At 48.8% G+C, this 26,665-nt stretch overlaps 1 protein-coding gene across 3 annotated transcripts in view; it reads right to left on the bottom strand.

Moving 5' to 3' along the window:
- Kcnk12 (potassium two pore domain channel subfamily K member 12) overlaps positions 1-16,706 on the bottom strand; it is a 53,754-nt gene extending 37,048 nt beyond the window's left edge. For 2 of the 3 annotated variants that reach the window (XM_087554552.1, XM_087554555.1), the window contains exon 1: positions 15,703-16,706. In XM_087554552.1, the coding sequence (XP_087410678.1) occupies positions 15,703-16,093 (391 nt within the window). In that variant the 5' untranslated portion in view covers positions 16,094-16,706. The remainder of the gene's footprint in view (positions 1-15,702) is intronic. The other variant, NM_022292.2, reaches the window with a different exon arrangement.
- Positions 16,707-26,665: the final 9,959 nt, after the last annotated feature.

Raw genomic sequence — 26,665 nt, 5'->3', positions numbered from 1 at the left:
GGAAACATGAGTAGGATTTCTGAAAAGAATGCATGCTCTTAGGGGAGGCAGGAACCAAAGTGAGAGGGGCCTCAGGGGTTGGGAAGACTCTGTGAGGGGTGACATTTTAGCTCTAGACAACAAGGTCTGACTACAGTTGAGAAGTTATGCATCTGTGACTTACAGGGCAGTCCGGTCAAGATTAAACTGCTAATTATTTAAGAGGTCTAAGAAGATGTTCAATATGGTCTCAGTAAAGGAGCAGAGGAGGAAGCAACTCCAGGTTCCTGCAGGTTATAAGGAAGAAGATAATTTTGGGCAAAGGGGAATCCATTGGTGGGTTTCAGGCAAGAGCACACATTGACCTGATCTACGGTTTTAAAAATCTTTGGTAAGTTGGGCGTGGTGGCTCACAAAGGTAAACACAGGATTTAGCAAGGTGATGTAGAGGAATTGGGAGTTCAAGGGTAGCATTGACTACATGCTGAGTTATAGGCTAGCCTGGACTACATGAGACTCCTCTCCTCTCCCTTTTAAAGTTAATCTTTTTTTTTTTAAAACAGGTTTTCAAGAAGCAGAGGGGAAGCAAGAAGGTAAGATGGGTTAGGACCCTGGCAGCATTCCACTGAGAGACCATGCAGAAGGTTTGGGGGACTAAGAACCATGGCGAGGGAGACCAGAAGGGAGGGCCATGGTGAGCCTTGCAGGTTGAGCTGGCAAGATTTGGTAATAAATCGGACATAGAACGTTATGAAGAGAGAATTGGGGCAGCTCTGTGGTACTGGTCACACTTATGGAGATGAAGACTAAGAAAACATGAGCTAAGGAAGGAATCATTCTGGCTTGTGGTTTTATTGTTATTTTATTATTATTATTTTGAGACAGGGTTTCTCTGTGCAGCTCCGGCTGTCCTGGAGCTCTCTCTGTGGACCAGGGTGACCTTAAACTCATAGAGATCCACCTGCCTCTACCTCCTCAGTGCTGGGATTAAAGGCGTGCACCAGCATGCACCGAAGTGGAAACTTTTGGGTTCTTTTGAAAGTCAGTTGTGTTGGAAGGTGTTTTGCTGGGGCGAACATGAGAAGGAAGGTATAGTTGAAGTGGACACAGGTGAAAGGATAGGGCAGACTGGGAAGCAATGTTTCACTGAAGCGAGCATGTGAAAGGACACGCGATGAAGGATTCTTTGTTAACAGCGTGTATGTACTGGTCTGCTTTACACTGACTAGTTGAGCTGCATTTGTTGGGACTCCATAAAGAAAAACGTACCATAAACTTCTGGTGGTGTGCTGCAGTTTCTTGTTTCCGAAGACTCTGGCTGAGTGATGTCAGTTGAGTCAGACTCACGAAGAGTTTTGCTAAGTCAGACTCATGTGCTGAGGCAAGACCCATGGAGGACATGTGATGTTTGGAGTATAGAAAGGACTCTTATGGACAGTGATTAGGGCTAAGCTTGGCTTGCTTATAGAGTTAGCTGTGCAACATTTGTGGGTCTCATGTCTTTCCCAATCTTCACTTCCCTGAGAGAGGCACAGCCTAGAACTTCTCCTGACATTCCTGCTGGTCCCTCCCGCTGACTCATGCAGTGGCTGAGGCTTGGCTGTCTCTGCTAGGTAGCACCACGGCTGCCGATTCCTGTTTGCTTACTGACTCTAGTGAACTAGACTGCTGGTATCCATGAAATGTTTGCCAGTGGATCGAGCTGCTGCTGCTAACCTGTGAACTGAACTGTCAGATTTCCAAACAACACACACAGGAGATGCTCCAAAAAACCTTTCTAAACAGGTCCCTTCCACCCCTCTCCTCCATGCCCTGTATCCTTTCTTTCCCAATAACTATGGTGGGTGGTGGGCTAGAAGGGAGGTTAAAGAGCTTAAGAACCATCATTAAAAATAAGGTTAAAAAACTAAAGCCACAATGAATGGCTATTGTTTTGAAACCAAATCTTAGCTGCAGCCCTGGCTATCCCGGAACTTGCTATGCTGACCAAACTGGTCTTGAACTCCTAATCCTCCTGCCTCTACCCCCCAAGTGCTGAGATTACAGGTGTGCACCTGACAAACCTCACTTTTTTTTTCTTGCTGTGCAAATTATCGGTCATTGCAAGGGAGTGGGTAGAACTTGTTGGAATGGAGTGAAGGAAAGCTTTAGAGGACATACCAAGGAGCCCAGGTCATAGCTAGGTTGCCCAGGGGCTTCAGCACTCCCACCAGCAATATGCACATAGACTCGGGGTGGACTGTTTCCTGACGCAGGAGCGTTCATCTTTAATGACAGACGAGACGCTGTCATTCACACAGCGCTCACCCAGGAGTTTTGTGAGAGCTGCTCTACCTGTCAGGCCCACAGTCCGGTCTCTGCTGCACAGCTTCACGGCCTGAGTGCCTCCTGCAAGCTGCCCAATCCGTTACCCACGCTTCTCGATGGCCCAGCAAGTCTTAAATATTTATTGCCTGTGAATTTGACCAGAGGGACTGAGGAGGCTGCTCTAGGCATCAGTGGACTCTGTAGCTGCCGGCTTCGAATTCTGTTCATGTTTAACGTGCTAGGACACCATGGGTCTCTTAAACCCTGGAGTTTTCTCATCATTGCCACCATCCACATCTTTCTTCCCTCTCTCTTCTTTTATTTTAAGGGTTGTTTGTTTTTGTCTGTCAGAGGTTCTCGCGTAGCTCGAGTGAGCCATAACTCATTGGGACACATAGGATGATCTTGAACTGATTCTCCTGTCCAGCTTGTCCTTGGGTTAGCGAGTACTTTTTCTTCAACAAGCATACAGGCAGACTGGGAAAGGTTAACCATTTGTTCTAATTTACCTTCATTTCAAGAGTGTTGCAGAGCCATGGGCCATGTTTGGTGGGGTGGAGAAGGGCCAGAGATTTAGGGTCTTCACCTCCCAGGAACCCGACGTCTGTCCGAAAGGAGACAGATACTCACCGCTACTCACAGAGTGAGTGCATACCCAACAGGAAGTGCGGAGAGGGTGTCGAGCATATTGGCTGGGCTGGGGAGGGTGCTGAGCATATTGGCTGGGCTGGGGAGGGTGCTGAGCATATTGGCTGGGCTGGGCCTGACGGTCTACATCTGCACTGCACGGGTAGGGGCTGCTTCATCTGTTCCAGGAGTGGCTAACGTATCACCTCTGCTTTCTGAGGAAGAAGACCGTGCGATCTAAACTCCTCAGGCCTAGTGGGTTGGGGATTTAGCTCAGTGGTAGAGCGCTTGCCTATCAAGCACAACGCCCTGGGTTCAGTCCCCAGCTCCAGAAAAAAACAAAAACAAAACAAAAAAAAAAAAAACCTCCCCAGGCCTCCAGAGTGCTGCTTCCTGCTGCAGAAACGGTCCCTGCGGAGTTTCTAGCAGGGTCTGGGGTGAGCAGCCAATCAGGTTTGCAGAAGGTGCTCTGAATCCAGAGCACTTGGCAGCAAGGAAGGAGATCTCATTTGGAAGGGAGAAGGGAGAGGGCTGTGAATCAGGGTTTGCGTTGATCTCAACTGTAACTTTCCAGAAAGCTGGGACACCCAATTCCAATAAAAGCTTCCTGGGTATTTCTGGAGGCATCGTGGAGGTGCTGGGCTGTGTGGGTGGGTGTGGCTTTTCTTGGTTTGTGGAATTATATTTTCTTACGGATAAAAACTTCCATCAAATTTGTGAGCCAGTGTCTGTCCGTGTGGGGTGTCCTGAGCTAGTGAAGGCACAGGCAATGCCGGGGTCAGGCGACGCTCATGACTAAGGGACGCAGCTAAGACCGGGGCAAGGCTGAACTCTGAAGCAATGGGAGAAACAGGGCCACAAGCAGGGATTCTCATGCAGGGCCGAACTTTTCCCACCATGCCCAGTGGGGGGGGGGGGGGGGGGGACAGTACTGTGCGCATGCGTGTGACAGATCCAAGAGTTCATTTTACCTGGTTTATTTTCACTCCAGCAATTCCGGCTTGGCCAGTCACTTTTACGTCCAAAAGTCCTTAATCAGGACCAGGACAGGATCCATCTGACTCAAAAGCCAGAGACTGCACTGCCAGCCAGGGGAGTCCCAGATGACAGAGCTGGCTCTCCAGCAGCACACCTGTCAGCTCCGGTGAGATTAGGCCGCTGGCCAGGCACAGGGACCGGGAACATGTTCAGTTCTACCAGCCACGGGGATGGGGTTAAGGAAGGAGGATCTGGGAGTGTGGGTATAAGGGGCACAGCTTGAGGTTTCCCAGTGGTTCAAGGTTTTCATTCACTCATTCATTCACTCATTCACTCATTCCATTCATTCAACACGGTTGGCTAGGTGAGTACTTTGTGCCAAGCAACCTGTTCCAAGATGGACAGAAGGTATCTTTCTTCTTTCATTATCTTTACATAAAGAACCCCCTTCATCATGGTCACTGAACACGTCGATGCTGACCTGGTCATGGTCACTTTACTGAGTGTAGTGGAGACCAGCATAAGTTAGAGAAAGCTGCTACCCTGGAAAAAGAATGGACAAATAACAAGACATGTGCTAGGCCATGTGCCAGCTTTGGGCATACTCTGGTCTGCCCAATGCAAGTTTATATTAGAGCTGGGGAGGCTGGCACTGACACCAGTGATTAGCACGAGGCTGAGGGCTATAGGAGGGGTTTCATGCCAAGCACCTTGAAGAGTAAGTTCAATGGGTAGGAAATGGGGAGCAAGAGAAAGGTCTTCCAGGGGAAGGGAATGGAATGAGCGATGGTCCTGAAGGTTGCTGAGTGTCTGGAGCAAGCGCGGGTGGGTGGACGAGTTGGAGGCACAACGAGGAAAGGCAGCCAGAAGTTAAGGCTGGAGAACAGACAACTGGTTTCTACATTGCCCAACAGTGGGGCAGGGTCTACCTTTAGGCTATGATCTGAGCAGACTCTCCCTTGAACCAACGACCCTTGAGAGGCAGCACCATGCTTGCCTGCTTAACAGAGGACTGAGAGAGGCATGGGCTGTGATGGGTGGAAAGCAGGCAGCCTTTGCTTCAGCACAGCCATGGAAGCTAACCCAGAAGCACCAGATGTGTAGATGTGGCAGAGACCCAGAGGGACCCCCACAGGGTGGTGAGGCAGCCCAAGGCTCAGCAAGGCCAACTCTGGCAAGCTGCAACTGGATTTATCAGACACACAGCACGGAATGTGCCCCTTCAACCTTTCCAGCAGCTCAGGAGCAAGAATTACTTTGTTTTGTCTTTGGCATGTGTGTTGACTAGTTAGTTTTGTGTCAACTTTGCATAAACTAGAGTCGTTGGGGTGGAGGGAGGCTCAACTGAGAAAAACGTTACAGACAAGCCTGCAGGTTGATGTCATTATGCAGGTGAAGGCAGGTACAGGATAGAACGAGGCTTGCCATTGGACGAGAAGGAAGGATGGGTGGGAGAAAAGTTTTAGAGAGGAGAGGAGACTGGAGCTCAGAGGAGAGCTCGGAGAGAAGCAGCATGGAGGCAGACGTAAATGGTCCTCGCCATGCATCTCTACATCGATACAGGTTGTTGTGAATATTTCTTAAGGGATGGATTTCTATAGGCAAATTTATCTTATCTAGGTGGGCAGTCTATATCCTTATCAATTGGTTGCAAGTTAATTGTGTGGATGTGTTGTACACTGAGTATTTAACATAAACCTGGTTGTTGGGTTACAGTCTGTTGAGTCACTAGATTATTACAGTCTGTTTTCACTAGATTATTGGGAGTGTGAGCAGAGTGTGACAGGAAGCCGTGCTAGGCTATAGAATGCTTGGGGCTAGAGTGGCGTGGGGCCACGCTAGCACAGCCCGTGAACGAGATGTTTTGAGTCTCAGGCATGGTAACAACCCACCAAGGGGACAGCGTGTGAAAGTGGCTGACAGAGAAACAGAGCGCAACGACTTGCACGGAGTGGGAACTTGCGGGAACCGATAGGGCACATTATTACTTACACCTCAACACAAGCCTGTAGGGCATTTCCTAACCAGCCAATGAGGCGGAAGGGTCAGCACATTGTAGGTGGAGCCATCCTGGCCCTATAGGAAAGCAGGCTGAGCAGGCCATGGTGAGCCAGCCAATAAGCATTACTCCTCCATGGCTTTTATATCAGCTCCCGCCTCTAGGTTCCTGCTGCACTTGAGTTCTTGTCTTGACTTCTGTCCACTGTGGACTTTGATGTGTAAGTATGAGGCCAATAAACCCTTTCTTTCCCAGCTTGCTTTTGCCGTGGTGGTCTATCACAGCAATAGTAGCCCTAAGACAGAAATTGGTACCAGGAGTAGGGTACTGCTGTGACAGGTTTGACCATGAGGAGGATTGTGGAAGTTCTTTGAAAGTTTGGGCTGGAAAAGCCACTGAGAGACCAAACCTTGGTGAGCTGCTCTGTCTGATCATGGGAGGTAAGAATGTTAAGAGAAATGGAGGATAAAGCCCTGGCATGTGAAGTTCCAGAGGGAAGTTTGAGAGTCCCTTAAAGACTCTATCAGCGTCATTGCATGCTTTGAATTAATAATCTTCAGTTCTGGGCAACTGGACCTGACAATTGACAAGAGACCAGAACAACTGATATAAAACCTTTGTGTTACTGGGACAGTTGATATTGGTCAGCTGGAGCCCAGAGATTAGCAATGACTAAGAAGAGACCAGCATCACTGAGGTGAAATCTGGGAAGTGTTTTCCTTAGAGTCATCACACATAAGCTGTTCCAGAGGTGTCCAAGGCTGTTCCTCACTCAGCTGAGGTCTTCTACTGAGAGGCCAGGAGAGGCCACTGGGGAAGTGTAGGATGGTGCCATACGGGTGAAGGCAGGCACAAGATAGAACGAGGCCTGTCGTTGGAGGAGAAGGAAGGATGGGCGGGAAGAGGAGGCGACTGATGGGAAGAGAAGCTGCTGAGAGAATATGGGGGCTGATGTTAAGATTCCACTCTACACCTTTACAGGTTGTCATGAATGTTCTTAAGGGATGGATGTGCACAGGGCTTTATATGTCTGGGTGGGCGATTATATCTTATCAATTGGATCAGAGGTTACTGTGTTGTGTGTTCTTTCATGTGGTGAATTGAGTTCAAGAGAGTGTGTGGTGGTAGAGACACTGGGCCACCACAGAATTGGGATGTGTGTTTCTGGCATGGTGGCAGCCTGTCTTGGGAACTAGATGGGTGGAGAGATTGTTTCCAGGCTCAGAGAGAAGCCACCGGCAGTGTGATAGGGGATGGAGCAAAGCAGGTGAGACACTTTGCTGACTGAGATTAAGATATCCAACAGATATCTTGGGGCACTGCGGTGCCGGACCTAGTGGGGTAAAAGACAGCTTGTTTTTATAATTTTACAGCAACAGGGAAGGAGAAGGTGCAGGCTCAGTGGCAGTTGAAGGCGCTATATTGAAAGGGTCATGCAGAGAAAGTGAGGCTTGGAATCGTGAAGAGAGCCTATGAGAGGCTATTGGTGAAAGTGTAGCCAGTTGCAACAGAAGACACCAGCGTTCTGGAGATGCCAGTACCATGGGGTGACCACCAAAAACAGCAGTAGCAGCGTTACCACTGGAGCCTAGAAAACAATCTGTGTGCTATGGAGGACAGAGCCAGAGACTTGACCTATGCCCTTTGGAGAAGCTTAGGAGATGGGAGAGGATCCCAGACATTGGACATTGAGTTATTCACCCTGTGGGAGTTTGGTTTTGCTTTGCTTTGATCATGACTGAGCCTGGTTCTTCCCTCTTAAAGTAAGAAAGGATTTGGCTTATTTTTCATTTTTATAGGAGCCTGCAGTTGAGAGACATTAGATTTCTAAAGACTTTGGTTTTTAAAAGAAGCATCTTAAAGAGACCTAAGTTTTAATTGTTTGAATTTTTAAAGGCTGTAGGACTCTGTAAGTTTGAAAATGCTTTCTATTGTGACATCTTTACTAATGTGCGATGTAGGGGATGAACAGAAAAGACATTTCTGTCTTCACAGTGATGTGTTTGCGCGTCAAGCTGAGAAAAGGTCAGCCATGCTGCCTAGTTCTATATCAACGTGACACAAGATAGTCATGGCAGAGGAGGGAGCCTAGGTGAAGGAAAAGCCCTCATAAAATCAGGCTGCAGGGCGTTTCCTTAACTAGTGATCGATGTGGGAGGGCCCAGCCCACTGTGGGTGGTGTCAGCCCTAGGCTGGTGGTCCTGAGTTCTATACGGAAGGAGGCTGAGCAAGCCATGGGAGCAAACCAGCAGGCAGCACTTGCCAACTTGCCTAGGTCATGGTGTTTTAGCACAGCAATAGTAAAGTGCATGCTCATGGAGGCCTGAGGCCATCAACATATATTTCAAAAAAAGATCTGTTTGTTTGTTTACTTTTATTGTGCATATGAATGTTTTGCCTGTATATACCCGTGTGCTACTTGGGTGTGGTACCTGCAGAGGCTAGAAGAGGGCATTGGGTCCTCTGGAACTGAAGTTGTAGAATGTAGTGAGCTGCCATGAGGGTGCTGGGGACCAAACCTAAGTGTTCTGCTGCAAGAGCGGCAAGTGTTTCTGACTCCTAAGTCGTCTATGTCCCCAATCTCTTTCCCCCCTCTCCTTAAGATTATCTTTGAAAATCCTTAAGAAAACCTTTGGCAGACCTGGAACTTGCCAAGAAGGCTACACTGGCTGGCCAGCCAGCCCCAGGGTCCACCTGTCTCTACCTCCCCACTCCTGCGATGTGCTCTGCCCAAAACTGCACAGCCACTGCCCCTAATTGTGCTGCCTCTCTGATCCCTGCCTCCAAAATGTGGTCTGTAGCCCAGAAGTCTAGACATAGCAAAGGGATTGTGTGAAATGTAGACCCTGAGGTCCCAGCCTAGACTACAAATAGAGGCTGCAGGGTAAGAACTCACTAGGAGATTCCTTCATATTGTGCAGTGCGAGAGACATGGGGACCTTGTCTTTCTAGTCTATGTAGTCATCCCGAAGACAAGGGAGTGTAAAACTTGAAACAGTAAGGCACCGAGTTTTCACCACAGTTACCTCAGAATGGGTCCTTTGAGACCCAGGGGAACCAAATAGAGCCCCTCCTCAGGAAGCACATGTTCAGTCACTAGTGACCTGCTGATGGGTGAGCCAGGAGTATAGCTTGTCCAAGCTCGAGGAAGTGACAGCCAAGACAGGGTCCAAAGCCTCCTTCAGTACAGCCACTTGCCATGAGAGGAGGTCTAGCTGCTTCCGTGGACTAGAATTGGTAGTTGGCTATGGAATGGCAGTAGTTAGGAGCTTCCCGGGACCCTAAGCAGCCAAGTGCCAGCACGGGTGAGGGGCCAGGACCTTCACACTCCTTTTTGCCTCTAAAAGGGCCTCCATGCACTGCAGCTCAGCTTCTCTCAGTTTTGTAGAAAGTGAGATGCTGTAGCTTCAGGGTCTTCCACCTTCTACCTCAGCCCCAGCAGGATTGGCTACCGTGGAGCTCTGAGGCTGAGCCCCCCAGGGTGCACTCCTGGGGCTCCTTACACATTTGGCTGTGTTGGTTGATACTGATGGGGTCAGTAGTACTGGACCGAAGTAAGGGGAGGGCCTAAGCACTCAGGGAAGACTTGGGGCTGGGACAACCCCAGGAACAGACCAATAGCCTTTGGCCGTCTCCTAGCGTCTCCTAATATGAGAAGCCTACATAGCAAGGCTAGGCCTATTGTAGCTGGGAATGTGGGGACTTTGACTCCAAGCCCACACTAAATTCTGCGGCTACCACCTGCAGATGAGGAAGTTTTACAACCTCTTCCCCTTCTCCCTCATGTAGAATTGAGTGCTCATTCTTCTAGAAGCCTAGGTTCCAACTTGGAAGAAGTTTAGCCTAATTCAGTCTTTGACTTCCTGCTTTGAGCAGTGAGTACGAGAGTGTGTAAGAACACTGTCCCCGCACTGTCCCCAACTCCATCCCTGTCCTTTCTCTCTGTGCGTGGGAAATTCATCTACCTTCAGCAATTCTGACAAAGTTTTGCTAAAGCTTGAGCTATCGATGCCCTTTGGACTTGCTATGGAGTCAATGTGTGGCCCCCACTGGGCCTTGTGTGAGATGAGAAATACATTTAATTTAGTCCTTTCCAGACCAGTCTCGGAAGGGCTCTAGGGCTCCTCGGAGACTTCAAGGGTCAAGTGTGATATTTTATGCCTGCAATTCTAGCACTTGGGAAATGAGTTCTAAAGCTGCCAAGGCCACATAACAAGTTGCAGCCACCCTGGGCTACATTTCATAGCAGGCCTGTGTCTTAAGGAGGAGGGAGGGTTCAGATAGCAGATGGCGTCTGAGGTGGTCTCATGGTTGGGGGGGTCTTGCCTTGATCTCCAATCAGCACGGCTCTGCCACAGTCTGTTCTTCTATAATGGATTGCTGCCTGGCTTTCCTTGACAGAATGTTCTTCTAAATGGTTATGGAACGTTCTAGAATGTCTTCCTGGTACCTTCAGCTATAGAACTTCAAGGGTATACCTTTGCTCCATTTGGTGCAACTCTGAGCCACTCAAGACTGGGCCTTGGGAAGAGTCATCAACACTGGGCTCCCAAGCAGCTGAGACTTGGAACACTGACAGACCATTCCCTAAGAGACAGGGAGGAGGAGAACCAGCTGTTCCCCCGTCTTAGTCTTTGACAACCTGCAGCAGCTGTCTCCTTCTGTTTCTCCTTGTCCTCATCCAGTGCTTCCCGTGGGAAGCAGCAATGGCGGCCGAAGATGCCTAGTTCAGCAGGATCCTGGAGAAACCCAGTATATAGGTGGCCAGCATCCATGGAGCAACTAGCGGATGGCCATGAGGCTTTGTAGAAGCAGGAGCTCACCTCGGGAACGAGCCAACGATTCCTCCCTCCAAGATGGCTGGCCAGGAGCTGTGGCAGCAGCGGTAGCACCCGCTGACTCAGCGATTTCCCTGCTGGTGACTCCCCTGAGGAGATGCTCTTCAGGAGGAGCCTGCCGCATGCATAAAGAGGCTCATTGTGGCATTGCTCAAAATAGCCCAGACTGGGAACCACCCAGCTAGCCTGCAGTAAGGAAGCATCAACTACAGAGAACAGCATGCACCTCTTCAAAGCCACGTGTGAGGCCACGAGGAAACTCGGACTTGACATTGATGATACAATTCCACACCAGTCAGGACCTGCAGATGTGAGAAGAGCGGCATGGGGGCAGTGTTACCTGTTCTCTGGCTCTCTTAAACGGTCACCGTGGCCTGGGTCAGCAATAGGGTGTGGAAGGGGGAGGGCGAGAGTAGGACTGAGCTTCAAATCCAAGCGTATGCCTATGAGTTCCCCAACATCCTTCAACTCTGTCAAGGCATCGCTTTCCAACAAAAACCACTTAATGAGAGAAGGAAGTGAGAGAAGGCGCTTTCCCCCACACTCCCCTTCTGGGACAGGTGTCAAAACCACCTCCAGCTACATAACATACATGTTAGAAGAAACCCTAATGAATTATGGTAGTGACATTTTGGTCTCAAAATGTCTTAGTTGCTTCTGCAGCAAAAACCATTTTTAAAAACCCATGTTTTTTTTTTTTTTTAAAGGGGGGGTAGGGTGGAGTTAGGACTTGTTACTAATCTCGTGGCCGAATAATTAAGTGGCCCTAATTTTGCAAGCAGCAAGCTAAATTATGCAGTGCCAAGAGCAACAACCCCGTACCGACACCATATCGTCTCTGCCGGCCTGATTTTAGCTTCACGGCTAAAACGCTCTGCCAGGAAACCTAATAGAAGAAGCAAAAATATTTCTGTTTCGATCAAGCTGCCATTTGAGAAAGACTTTTAAATATGTTCTTCTGTATGTGTAAGTCTGACAGCAGATGCATAATTAAAGCCCTGGGGGAGAGCTTCCTTTTAATCTTTTCAAAGAAAACCAATAAAGCATCCTTTAAGATGTGAAATGATGGATTAATACCCTTTGGACGGTTCTGAATTTCTGCAAGCCAGAGTGCTGCTGTGAAGAACACAGTCAGCAAACCAGCCACTCGGGGAGCGAGAGCCACCACCCTCATTGCTGGCACGCCGATCCCAGAAGACACAGATAACGATGCCCGAGGGCCACGCTTGTGTCTGCCACGAGTTCTGCTGCTTCGGGTGTTTGTTGAAAGGCGGGATTCAGATACAAGCACGTTGGCATTAAAATACACTCAATTCCAACCCGCTAAGGAATATGTCACAGAGGGTACATGGGGGAAGTAGCAATTACCCAGGGCTTCAGATCTGTGTGAGCAATCAGGGTGGATAATTTAGAGCACAAAGTGGACTTCTTAAATGTCTTGCTTGAGCTACTCAAATAGATGATTTTTTTTTCTTTATACAGCTTCAGCTACTGCTGAGCGAGTGTGGGCACATTTCCCCACAGGGTCTGTGCTTCGTGAACACGTGTGTGTTTACACAGTTGCAGAGCACCTAGCTCAGGGTATGGGGCCCCTTTCAAGGGCAAACATTCCCTCTCACTGTGATGTTCCGTTTGACCTTGAATACACACGGACGGATCGAACCTTCCTGTGGTGCCTGCTATTGGAGGGCAATTCTGTCGTTTTTGTTACCTCCCCTGAATCCCTGCTCTTGACAGCAAGAGCTTTCGGACTTCCCCAGGACATCTCTGCCTCTTGTCTCTGACTTTCTGAGTTTGTATCGGCTCTTGCTTATCCAGCCATTTCAGGCCCATAGCTGCTTCTAGCCCATCTGCCTATAACATCAATGTTATCTTTCAGGTTTTCCTGAACTTACTCAGTTGCTGGCCTGACCAGCAAACTAGTCCCTGCCTTAGTGTCAGATTTATGCACCCACACGTGCATATGCGCATGCACACACACACACACACACACACACGGGTGGGAACAGGGCAGAGCACATATAGATAAATATACATTATTAATATTTCAGTTTCGCACAAGACTATTCCCCACTGCTATATGTGTAAAACTAGTGTAATATGTACCATACAAGCCCAACGCCGGGTCGAGGTGAATGACCTTGCGTAGATTTCCTAACACTACACCACACAGACTTGACCAAAGGTCTCCTTTTGTGTTCTGGTCATCTTTAGTGAAGATGGCTGTATCTCAGCTGCCTATGTTGGAATATGCTTAAAATCCCTGGCAAGTGGAACAAAGACTGATTTTTCAAAATAGAGCACTGGGCTTGATACACACAATACTTCATAGTTGTGGAATGAAGGGTTGTCTATACTATAAACCAGATAAACAACAAGAAGAGAAATTCTCTATTTCATTAGGCAGGATACAGAAGTAAACCCCTGAACTCCACATTGATGCATGAACCACACACACACCCTGTGATGATCACTGATCGAGTAAAGCCCAGAACATAATAGTTTTTCTCTTCTGAGGATGAGGCAGCAGACAAGCGAACCCTGGCTGAGCTGTGGTTCCTGCATGGTTGCAGGCATCAATGCATTAGTAACAATAGCAGCTGGACACTTAAAGAGAAGGACATATACAATCAGAAAAGGAATGGACATCGTAGGTCTCCACTGAGATCTTATCCAAATATTCTTTCCACCGAGAAGGTGGGAAGTATAACCATGTGGTTGGCGACTCAGCAGAACTTACTTGACTGATGTAAGAGGATCAGGTTAAACCACTATCCCCAAGTGTTGCACCAGGACAGCAGTTGACAGAGGCTACTCACATAGCCGTTTTGGTATCCCTGCAGAGGGCCAGCTCAGCCCCGAGCTATCCACAGGCTGGTACTAATGTCGCCCTGCAGATTTTGGAAGCCACATGCTAGGTCATTCATACCACAGCCACGAGCCTTGGTATAGCCTGTCCACACTGCCTCCTACATACGTCCAAAACCACAAATCAAGAGAGAACACAATTCATTTCCGCTTGACTAGAGAACAGCCAATCCTGACTGAGGCATGGAACGATTTTCAAACAAGCTGACTTGGTTTTGTCCACGAAGGTGAGAGAGAAGCCTGGGTTCAGAATCACCGCTTCTGAAGGGCCAGTGCTCACGGGAGACACAAGGTGAGCATAGGCCACAAGAGTAGGGTCTTTGGGGGGGGGGTGGGATTCACAGCCTGTGTGGGAAGAGAACAACAGCTTTTGCTTATCTTGCCGTTCTCTTAGGAAGCTGCTAGACCATATCACCGGGAGAGAGACACAGTGATGTAGCATGTTCACAGGTATACCTCTCAGTAGAAAGGCCACAGGGGCTGTTTACAAAAAAAAAAGTGTATGCTAACACTGAACTATAAACACATGATGTCATCCTCCAAGATTTAGCATCCTTAGTACTTTTAAAGCACTTAAAAAAAACCCTCTAGTTGCTATAGCAACTCGATGCAGCTCTTAAAAGGGGATTTTTGAGGGGGTCATTTTATATCTTCAATCACCATAACAACATGATATATTTTTAAAGGGTATTTTTATCTAATTTGTATAGACTTCAGACTCAGTCCATATTTGCCTTTTCTATTTAAAACAATCAGATCAAACATGACATGGTAGAAAAATGATTGGCAGCAAGGAGGCACTTTCACAGAGCATACATACATACATACTTACATGCATACAGAGATACACATACATACATACATACATACATACACAGACTATATATACACAGACTATACACACACACACACACACACACACACACACACACAGGAAGGGAGAGAGAGAGAGAGAGAGAGAGAGAGAGAGAGAGAGAGAGAGAGAAAGGCGCCACGGGACATCTCCCTCGGTGCCTTTCTGGAACAAGCCTGCTGCCTCTCTCCAGCCTCCAGGCAGCAGTAGGCGGGTGGTGGGTAGTCTGTGCCCCACGCTCTGAAGTTGCATAAGAAAATGGTGTTTAGAAAATTCCTCACCTTGAAACCCTGAAAGTACAGTCCCTTTCTCCAAAGTTGCATTGGTAGAAGAGGATCTCTTGGGGTGACTAGTGTGACCAGCAAGTGCTTCTCCAATTCTGAGACTCAGAAAAGGAGTGGGTGAGACACAGGTAAGTCTCGTCAAAGTATGTCTTCTCCGCTCTGGACACCTAAATAAGTGGGGGAAGTGACTGTCTTACACGATGCCAAACTCCGGGGAAAAGGAGTGGGTGGGCAGAGTGGTGATTGGAGCAGCACCAGGACACTCTAGTCTAGATGGGGGGGGGGGTGTCTCTCAAGAGTGTGCACATTTATCTCCGGATGTTATAAACGCGAACTGTTTATATCAAAGTATAATGTAAAGGCGACTATGTCCTGGCTGCCCTTTGGCACCACTATTGGTTGGAAAGGGGAAACAAAGACAAGAGGTCAAGAATTTGGAGAAGTTAAGGCCGTGGGAAGAGGAAAACCAAGGCGAATGGTGTAAAACAGTTAGGCGGAAGGGCTGGCTTTTGAATAACGGATTTTACTTTGAGGGGGTGGGGCAGTGTCAACAGGAGAGGAGGAAATTAAAACGCGGGGAACGGATGCAAAACTGGCTTTTGTAATCATTCCTGAGGACAGTGAGGCCTGGGTTGGATGGGAAATAGCAGCTCTTGACATCTATTCTCACACACGTTCTTACGGAGGACAATACTAAGGAGCCTTCAAAGAGCTCAGCTCCTGGTCGACACACAGTCAGGCGAGTGTTAGCTGATAGGAAAGAGACATGGTCCGTTCGGTCCACCCCGCGCTCCAAATGCAGGAAAGAAAAGTAGGAGGAAGAGAGAGGACAGAGAGCGAGACAAAAGTAGGAAAAGGGTATCAGAATAGAATTGGAGGAGCCCGGGGACGCCGGCCGGGTCTCTGATCCGTGGAAAGGGTAGCGAGTGACAGGTGCTCAGAGGAAAGACGCGCGGGCGCGCCGCTCACCTATGGTCGACACCACGGTGCCCACGAAGTAGAAGGCTCCAGGGAAGTCCCAGCGCGGGCGCAGCGCGTCGGCGCGGACCCCGGCGGCCAGCGCGGCCTCGTAGTGCCGGAGGAAGGCGCGCAGCTCCGGCTCCGCGACGCCGTGCGCAGCGCTGAAGTTGCGCAGCGTGGCGCCCCAGCGCGCCCGCGCCTCCGCCTCGCCCGGGCTCTCGAGCGCGGAGAAGACGGTGGCGCCCGCCACCAGGTAGAGGCCAATGAGCGCGGCCAGCAGCACGAAGCGTCCGGTGTCCTCGTTGAGGTGCGAGCGGCGGCAGCAGCAGCAGCAGCAGGAGGGGCGCGGCAGGCGGCGGCGGCAGCGGCGGGGCGGGGGCCGGGGGCTGCGGGAGGACATGGTCCGCAGCTCAGCCCCGGGGCTGGGACGGCGCTCGGAGCCGGGGCCGTGACATCCCCGCCGCAGGAGCAGGAGCGTGAGGATGGTGGCCAGAAGACAGGGGCTGCGGCGGAGCCCCTCTGCAGTCTCCCCGGAACCGGGACGGCAGGGCGATCCGCCTCCTGCCCGGCGTTCAGGCCACCCACCGGTCACCCGGCCCAGTGGACACCCGGGCTGGAGCGCTTCTCTCCGCGCCCCGACGCCTTACTGCCTCTCGCGGCTCCTCACTTGCTGCCCTCGGGCTCTGGGCTCCGAAGCTAGGCCAGCGCCGCCCGGTGGCCGGAGTCCACGGGGCTCCGGGCCGCATACTCCACTCTGGACAGGCCGCGGGTTGCGGTCAGGGTGAACCGTGGAGTCCGGACGCCTAGGATCGGAACACGGTGGCAGGGCACAGAGAGAGTCCTCTGGAGCGTCCCATGAGGCTACTGGGGATCGGTCGCGCCTAGGCGCGGGCTGCGCGGGCAGTCCTCTTCCTCCCCTGTAAATGAGCTGGTGGCGTCGGCTTCCGAGCCTCAGAGCCGAGTCCTCCGGGGAAGGCTCCCTTCCTTTCCGGGCTACCGCTGAGGAGCTACCCAGCACGGAGAGGCGGAGTCATCCGAGCCCGGGGCGGGGTGTTGGGGAGGGGTGAATCAGGAAGGGAGGAATGGGTGGAGAGTTGGGCTGCTGCGACGCCTCCGGGTGGTTCTGGCCGCAACAGTGCGTCCCACCGGAGCAGGTGTCCCACTGCCGTGCAGGCTGCCAGCTCGCTAGGAAACCACGTCCTCCCTTCCCTGCTCTTGGTCTCCGGAACGTCTTCCTTTCTCAAGCCACCGGGAAACTTTGTTCAACTTGGTGCTTTGAGGTCTCAGGGGTTGGGGGGCATCGGGAGCCAAACCTGACTTTTGATTCTCCGGCTCTAGCCTGAAGTTTAAGTTCCCTTTGCTCACCCTTTTGTTCCTGGATCCAACCGCAGCGCCAGGACTCTGGCGGAGTCATCTGGGGGAAGAGATACGGTTTGGGAACCGAGAACAGGCAGCCTCTCTGGGCTCCGGGCGCGGCGGGAACCAGGGCGTCTGCTCCCCCTCCCGACCGAGCGACCGGCCGGCGTCAGCACCGCGGACAGCGCATCGGTGCCGCAGCCTGAGGGTGGGAGGCTCCAGGCTGCGGGGGCCCGGCACCGTGGGTGAGGTTGCCTACCGGGCACCGCGGTGTTCCCAGACCCTTCTCGCTTTCCTTTTTACCTCCAGAGTGTTCCCCCACCCCACCCCGACGCAGGTGCGGTCGCCAAAACAGCGTGTCGCCAGGGTGCGGACGCTGCGGAATAGAGACGGGAGGAGGAGTCACGCGCAGGTGGGGGACTCAGGGCCACCAGAGCAGGAGGATCACGGGCCGGGGGTTGTGGCTTCTATGCTACCCCAGCTCACCAGTCCTAGGGACTGGATACAGCCTGGATACACCCTGAGCGCGGTGGAGAGTGAGGAGGGTAGAAGCTTGTAGGAGGAACAGTATGCTTTGGAACAGCCTAGGAAAGCGAGCGTCCTCCACCCTACTGGAGAGGAAAGACAGAGGATGATACATGCAGTCACCAGCTCTTCTCTGCCTGGCAGGCACCAGTTTGGCTGGGGTCATAAAGTTGTGTAGTAAGGAACACCCTCGGTATAAACAGATAATCCTGCCATCTCCCAGTATCTCACCCCTCCTTTTTGTTTTCCCTTTTCCTCTTTTATTGGCCTCAAGGAGGATCCTGCTAATGATAACGGGCGGGCGGGGTGGGGGGTGGGTGGTGACAGGCAAGGAGAGCAGTTTCTTCGACAATCCAGGTGGCTGAGAGCACGCTGGCAAAAAGCAGAGCTGCCTCATCTTGCTTCCCTCCCCTGGCCAAGGCCAAGCTAGCCTCCACCGCAGGAAGAGGCCAAGCTAAGACCTACTCAGAGAGGTGCTTGCAGTGTGGTGGTACTCACCGTGGACCAGGCACTGAACATTTCACAGCTTTGAACCGGCGATTCTCCCGCCCATGTATAGAGGCACAGACCGGCACTGGAAGCTGTCAGAACCTGGCTTGGGATGTATACTGACTAGGCAAGAATAATGGAGGTTCGCATCTTAGAGACATTGCTCCAGGATATGGGTGGAAGGGACTGTACTCCTCTTGGTTTGCGAAGATGGAAAGAAACCCATTCCTCCGTGGCCCCCCAGGCTTGGGTGGCAAGCGGTTGCTTGTGGTTTAAGGAAGAAAATAGCTTGTCCACTGAGAGAGCCCTGAGTGCTCTGATTCACTGCGTGGTACACAGTGGGCTTTATCTAATTGCCAACTATCACCACTGAAAAGCGCTGCCATGGTCAACTGTTCCGTCTCTCCGGCCTTTGTCTGCCCTCAGCTGCCTGCAGGTGTCAACCCAGCTGACTGTTTTGTCCAGTCAGCCCTGCAGGCAATGAGAATGGCCTAGCCACGGACCTCTGGGACTGAGCTCCACTTGGTTGGTCAGCTCTGAAAGAAGCCTTGAGAGGTGTGGTTTCATGAGATGGCTCTGAAAGGCACTGCCAGACCTCTTGGGGGTTTTGCCCGGAACACTAGAGTAGGGATGGGGTACTTGACTTCGGTGTCCTGTGTCTCTGGGTCCAGCTCTTGGCCCAGCTGGCAGAAGGCCCACCCTCTCCTCCAACTTGTGATTCCAGCTTGATTAGCAGCAAACCCTTGGCATCATTTTCAGCACCAATGACAAATCTATTTATGTAATAGGGAAATGATGACTTCCCCGCTCCTAGATGTGGGTCCTTTAGAGAACCAGCCCCATGATGAATGTGGCCTTTGCCCACTTAGCCACGGTGCCAGCTGGCGATCCTCAGTGCTTTTACCTCAGCCCAGAATTGCCGAAACAGCCTTCTAAGGAGAGGGCTTGTTGGGGCAAAATGTCCTCACATAGGTGCATTTGAATGGCCAGTCACTGCTGCCACTCTGCTCAGAGTCTCGTCATGTGACCAATGTCTCTAAACCTCACTTCCAAAGGCTTCCCAACACTATACAAAATTGGTGTTTAAGTCTTGGAGTTTGGGGTTCAACACCTTTGATTATTCAATTCTCAGAGTTGGGGTGTCTGTGGGTATCATGTAGCTCTACCTGCCACCTTTAACTCTTTAAATACCCCAACCCAGTCACCAGGCCCTGCTTATGCAGGGGGTCTCTCTCCTTCAGTTCTTCAAACACAGGGTCGACTTAGATCTTCTTAAATTTTGATTTGATCGTGTGTGTGTGTGTGTGTGTGTGTGTGTGTGTGTGTGCGCGCACATGTGCAAGTACACCCTACTGTATGTGTGTCAGGTCAGAAGACAGCTTATGGGAGTTGGTTTTCTCCTTGTACCATGTGGGCTCTGCGGAGTGAACTCAGGTTTGGCCCCGAATATCCTTCCTTACCCACTGAGCCACCTTGCCACCCAAGTTTTCTTTCTCCACAAAGCTCTTCCTTTGTAGGACAATTTGAAGCGATGACTTTGATACCAGCATTTTAACCTTTTTAAGTCTTATGCACTTAGGAATTTCAGACAGGACAAACAAGCAGACACAGCCTCTCTTCCTCCCCCCTCTCCTTCCTCTGCTCTCTCTTTTCTTCCTCCCTTTCTCTCTTTTTTTTTAAAATTTTTTTAATTTATTCATTTATTATATATAAGTACACTGTAGCTGTCTTCAGACACACCAGAAGAGGGCATCAGATCTCTTTACAGATGGTTGTGAGCCACCATGTGGTTGCTGGGAATTGAACTCAGGACCTCTGGAAGAGCAGTCGGGTGCTCTTAACCGCTGAGCCATCTCTCCAGCCCCCTCCCTTTCTCTCTTTATGAAGGGAAGTGCAATGCTGGTGTGTTAACCAGGAAATTTAGGTAAGCTCAGATTTAACCTCACCTGGGATCTCCATTAAGACTACAGCTGATGTATGCAGAATTGTGTGTCTGTAGCATACAGAAACACTGCTGGCCATAGCAGTAACAAGCAGGAACAGCAGTTAGGTTAGTTGACACGTGAGAAAATAAAACACAGTATCCCTGTACAATGAAACAAATGCTCAGCTATAAGTGGAGCAGAGTACGGACTTGGGCAATAACATATAACAATCAAAAAAGGAAAAATGATCACAGAGACCACACAGTGTGAATTGTAGTTTTATGAAACGTCCATAAGGAGTAAATCCACAAAGACTGCAGCTCAGTGATCACATAGGGGTTCAGGGTGGATGACAATGACAGGGGATGCGTGTGAGATTCCTATCAGGGCAGTTGATTATGATGATGATCGGATGACTCTCTCACGTGACTGAAAAGCATCCAGTTGTGTTCTGTAAATCCTGGAATTGTGTGGCATGTGAGCTAAAGCTCAATAAAGCTGTTTAAGAGACACAAGTGTAGTTGATTTGGCAAGTTTCTACTTAGTAAGAGAGCCAGACCTGGTGTTCTCTGCCTGTTATAATCACAGCACCGAGGAGGTTGAAGCAGGAGGATGACGTGATTAAGACATGCCTGGATTACATAACAAGTTTCAGACCAGGTTGGCCACATAGTGAGAATATGTCATCAACAAATACCTGCCCAGAGGGAAATAATTCTTCCTTCCTTCCTCCCTTCCTCCCTTCCTTCCTCCCTTCTTCCCTCCCTCCCTCCTTCCCTTCCTTCCTTCTTTCCTTCCTTCCTTCCTTCCTTCCTTCCTTCCTTCCTTCCTTAAATGGCCTGAGACTCACAAAGATCTGCCTGTCTCTGCCTCCTGAGTGCTGAAATTAAAGATGTGCACACCCATGCCTGATGACAGATAGTTTATTACAAAACAGAGTAGAGTGTAGAGGGGCTGGCGTGGCTCAGTTGGTCGATGCTTGCCTGGCATGCACATCCTGGGTTCAACCCACAGCAGCATTAAACCCTGGCAGCTCATGTCTGTAAGCCTAGTACTTGGGAGTAGAGGCAGGAGGACCAGATGTTCAATATACACAGTGAGTTCGTGGCCAGCTTGGACTACAAGTAACATTCTCTCAAAAACAACAAAAGAGTGGGAAGTTTGAGACAGTTTAACTGTGGTAAGGAGAAAAAGATGATTATAAAATTTAGTTTGAAGGAAGTAATTTGTTCTAGAAAATACTTTCTTTTAAAAATTAATCTGTGTTGGTTAAGTTTTATTAGAATCCTGCACTCCAAATGGCAGATTTAAAATGTACTAGGTGCCTCCAGCTCTCTTGGCTCTCCCTGAAACTGTGCAAACACTATTATCTGCTTTAGTTATTAGTAATTAGCGTGTCTAAGCACTGCCATCCATCTCAGGCCTTGAGCTCAGCATTGTGTGTCCACTTTTTGAGCTCTGTCCTTACAGGTGGGCACCACGGTGGCTTGGATACAAGTCACTTTTTAGTTTTGAGACAGCATCTCACTGTACAGCTGTAGCTAGCCTGGAACTCCTGTGTAGAACAGGCTGGCCTGGAACTCACAAAGATTCACCTACCTCTGCTTCTTGAGTGCTGGGATTAAAGATGTGCAGCACCATACCCAGCCCCACAAGCTGCTTTTTAAATGTGAAATTTGGAGGTTATGACTTTTTTTTTTTTGTTCTTTTTTTCGGAGCTGGGGACCGAACCCAGGGCCTTGCGCTTCCTAGGCAAGTGCTCTACCACTGAGCTAAATCCCGACCTTTTCATAACTCATCTCCACTGCTTACATTCAGTTCGTCCTCACCTTTGTGCCTAGCCTTTCTTGGACCCTCCTCCCTCTTCACGGTATACTACAGTCACGTGTACATCTGTTTACGTTCATGCATTCGTTATTAGCTAGACCCCACAGATGGCAGAGAGTGTGTGGTTTATGTCTTTCCGAGACTATGTGATCTCAATTATTAGTGTACATTCTAAACTCATCCATTTTCCTATAAAATTTTCACTTCATTATTTCTTTGAACCGAGTAATTTGTGTGCACGCGTATGTGTGTGTGTTCATTATTTTTTGAGAGCTCTCCAACTGTTTTCCTCGTGGTTATATTGAGTTATTCCAACAGCAGCAGTAAGTTTCCTTCATCTCCAGATCCTCTCCGATGTTGTCGTCACACTTGCTGACACCAGTCTTCTGACTGGGGCCAGGCAGGATCTCAAAGCAGTTTTAATTTGAATTTCCCTGGTGGCTGGTGATATCAAACACTTTTAGAATAATTATTGGTCAGTTGTGCTCCTGTCTGTAGCAGTGCCCAGTTAAATAGTTAAATTGATCCTGGTGGCAGCAGCGAGTCCCTCTCTACCTGCCCCAGTGTTCTGGGTTCCCAAATGAAAGGCACACATACTCACACACAAACACATACACATAGACACAGAGACACACTCTCACACACAGACACAGGCACACACACGCGCACACACACACATACTCACATACACAGACATACACTACACTCACACACACTCACTCACACACACATACACATACTCACATACACAGACACACACTTATACACAGACATACACTACACTCACACACACTCACTCACACACTCATACACACACAGACACACGGATACACACACAGACACACACAGACACACAGACATACAGACACACACACTCACACACATACAGACACACACATAGACACACACATAAACACACGCACACTCATACACACTCACACACACACACTCACCCACATAGACACACACATAGACACACAGATACACACACACTCAGACACACACACTCAGACACTCTCTCTCTCTCTCTCTCCCACGCACACACACAGCCTTTATATTTTGATATGCCTTAAACAGCTCAATGGCCGGGCCACTTCCTAACCTCCGTGTGGCTGATCCACCCTTCTCCAATATTCCCAAGTTATTCCCTAGCTCCTAAGTGGTGGCTATGCTCTCCGTCCAGCACCTTTTAAGGCATAGTGTCTCCTCTCCTCTACCTTCTCCCAGCATGGCAGATCTCCTTCTTCCTCCTTCTGTCCCTAGCCTGGGAATACTTTTTTTTAAATAAAGATTTATTTCTTATGTAAAATTACACTGTAGCTGTCCTCAGACACACCAGAAGAGGGCATCGGATCCCATTACAGATGGTTGTGAGCCACCATGTGGTTGCGGGAATTGAACTCAGGACCTCTGGAAGAGCAGCCAGTGCTCTTAACCACTGAGCCATCTCTCCAGCCCAAGCCTGGGCGTCCTAAAAGTCTTGCCTTTGTCTGCCCTACCCAACCATTGGCTGCCGGAAACTTTATTTACCTATCAAAACCAACTAGGGGCAGAGTCCCTCGGTGTCTTGCATGTGAACTTGCAGATTCTCATGCAATTTGGGGGACCACATTAACATAATGCAAGCAGCATTAGACCAAACCCGCTACCCCTGTCTCTTCACTTCCTGTGTCTGTCTGTTGACTGACAGCTTCATCCTCTTTGTGAGCCTCTGCAGTTCTTTGTGAGTTCTGGACACCAGCCCCTTGCCTTCTGAAGTGTAGCTGGTAAGGCTTCTCCTGTTCCGTGGACTGTCTGTAAACTACCAGCTGCATCTTTTGCAGGATGACTCTGTATTTGTGTATCTGACTGTCAATACCGCGGTTCAACTGCCGAGTTCTTACCTAACTCAGTATCTTAAAAGACATTCCCTAAACCAGGCAGTGGTGGTGCACACCTTTAATCCCAGCACTTAGGAGGCAGAGGGGCTGAACTCTAAGTTCAAGGCCAGCCTGGTCTACTGAACAAGTTCTAGGACACCCAGGGCTACACAGTAAAACCCTGTCTCAAAAAACAAAACAAAACAAAACAAAACAAAACAAAAACCAAAATAAATAAATAAATAAAACAAAGAGCATTCCCTGTATTTTCTTCTAAAAATTTTGTGCTTCAGATTTTAAATTAAGGTTTTGCTCCATTTTGATTTGATTTTTGTGAAAGGTGGAAAATAACCTAATTCCATTGTTCTGCATTGAAATGCAGCTTTGACAGCACGATTTGTTGAACAAAGAAAAAAGCTACCTTTTTCCTAAGTATGCTTTTGCTTCCTTTGTCAAACATTAACCAGACATAGTCTGCCGTTGTACTTCTGAGTCTTTTCTAACATCAGTCTTCCTATGTCTACGCTGATCCGAGGGTCTCCACGTCCACAGTGTGATCCAGGCTCTGCACTGGAACCCCTGCTTTGCTCTCGCTCCTTAGAAGTGCTTTGAGCGTTTGTGGTCATTTGTGGTTCTGTGTAAATAATTCCCCCCCCCCCGCCCCCGCCAGGCCTTAAACTATGACCTGAGGATTTGGGAAGTATTGTACTAATTCTGCATATTAATTAATATATACTTTCACAGTATTGATTCTGCGTATACAGGAACAGGTAATATTTGTCATCTTTTAACATCTTCTGTGGTTTTCTTTTTTAACATCTTTTCATTGTAGAGTCCTTCCAGTTCTTTGGCTATATATATTCCTAAATACTCAATTTTGGGGGAGTTATTTTAGATGGAATATTATTTCTAATCTCTTTATCAGAGAGTAAACTATTAATATAAATGAAGGCTACTTTTTTCCCTTAATATCGATTTCCTTTCTTCCACAACTCCCTGTGTTTATTAGGTCCAGTTTTCTAGTAGACTCACAGGGTCTTTGAAGGAATGAGTCCTGACCTCTGAAAGCAGGTGAGTCTGACTCCATTCCTTCCTGCTCTCCCTTTCGACTTTCTCTGTCTAATTGCAGTCGCTAAGATTTTGAGCACTAAACTGAGTAAGAGAGGGAGGGGTGGATTCTTCTCAGTGCCAACTGGAGGAAGTGCTGTCCGTCTGTCCCATTTGACACCCAGACTGTTGGGTGTCGTTTTGTTGCATAGAGACTTCCTTATTTTGAGGCACGTTTCATCCATTCCTAAAACCTCTAGGACTTTTGTTATAAAGTCATGTTGAACTTTGTCATATCCTTTTCTCAGTGTCAACCGAAATAATTACAAGGTTTCCGTCCTCGAGTTTGTCCATCTGCTGTGTTACACCTATTGACTTAAGTCAACCAACCTTGACTTTCTGGGAAGCCCGCGTGGCCATAATGTATACTTTACTTGGTGTGTTAATGAGTTTGGTCTGTAAGTATTTTGTTAAAAATTTGTGTACCGGGCTGGAGAGGTGGCTCAGCGGTTAAGAGCACTGACTGCTCTTCCAGAGGTCCTCAGTTCAATTCCCAGCAACCACATGGTGGCTCAGAACCATCTGTAATGGGACCTGATGCCCTCTTCTGGCCTGCAGGCATGCATACAGACGGGATGCGGTATACATAAGAAATAAATCTTTTAAAAATGCATCGTTAGTTTTTTTTAAATTGTATCTATGTTCACCAAACAACTTGTTTTGTAGTTGTCTGGTTTGGTTTTGGCACTAAGCTGATACTGGCTCCATAGAATCAATTTCTCCATTTTCTATTTTGTGGAACAAGTTTAGAGGAGTTGCTGTGGCGGGAAGGGCACACCTAGGAAAGGGTGGAAGGCTGGCTGTTTTTCTAGATCTAATCCTGTCATGGAGTTTTTGACTTGGTGGTAGAAGTGTAAAATTTAATGAGAAGTTTCACAGCTTCTGGTTTTGAGGCCGATGTTAACTACATTTATGTTCACTAAGTTTTCTAGACTTACTGTGGTTGGTTTTGGTGTGTGATGTTTTATTTGAAAGGGATTTTTTTAATTATATAATTTATTTTTAAAAGCTGGTAAAAGTTGGTCGTCTCTACCCCGTGAAAGGCTGCCTGAGCTTCTTTCTTGTTGCTTACGAGAAGCCACTGTCTTCCCTACCTTGTCTTGAAACTAGGGGTTTGTTTTCTTCAGTGATTTGGCAAATGCCTCTTCATGCCAATGTCACAGAATGTGGAGGGGGAAATCAATGAGCAGAAGACAGATGTGCTTGAGGGACAGTGTCCCTTATAACAAGCCCCAGCAGCGACCTCATTGGCTGATCTCACATCGACTGAGCCCCTGCGATGACCTCATCGGCTGATCTCATGATGACATTAGTTCACGCAGGGACTCACTGTGACATCCAGAGAGATTCTCTTTCTCTTCCAGCGTGAGAATCAGTCACCTCATATTGGTGGACTTGGGCTTGATGAAGCTAATTTAGGTCAGATTTCCAGTGTCTCTGCATGCATTGCCACAGAGTGAGGCTTCAGTTACATCTGCAGAGAGCAAGACAGATGAACAGAGTCAGGGGCTCTGGCCCTAAAACCTAGCTGAAGCTTTGGGTCCCAAATCTGTCTATGTGACGAATGCATGTGACCGTGAAACACTCCCTGCTGGCAAGAATTCTAGGGTGGAGAAGAGCCTTAAAGGCCACTAAGGACCACTTTATCTCAATCTTCAATCCAGAAAGTCGAGGGATCCTTGCAGATCTGGACAAGTCCAAAGGACCCACAGTTTCCATTGAGAAATGTTTTAATGCTTGCTTCAATGCTTTCTTATTTAAAATCTCATCAATGGTTTTGATTTGTCGGTAAGGACATAAGCCATATATTGACTTTGTCTTAAATGGATTTGACATTACTTTTAAAGACTGTACAGGCTGGATGTGTAGCTCAGTTTTTTGACA

This window comes from Rattus norvegicus, chromosome 6 (assembly GCF_021556685.1).
Source record: "Rattus norvegicus strain SHRSP/BbbUtx chromosome 6, alternate assembly SHRSP_T2T, whole genome shotgun sequence".
Lineage (NCBI taxonomy): Eukaryota > Metazoa > Chordata > Mammalia > Rodentia > Muridae > Rattus > Rattus norvegicus.
This window is presented reverse-complemented; position numbering and strand designations above follow the sequence as displayed.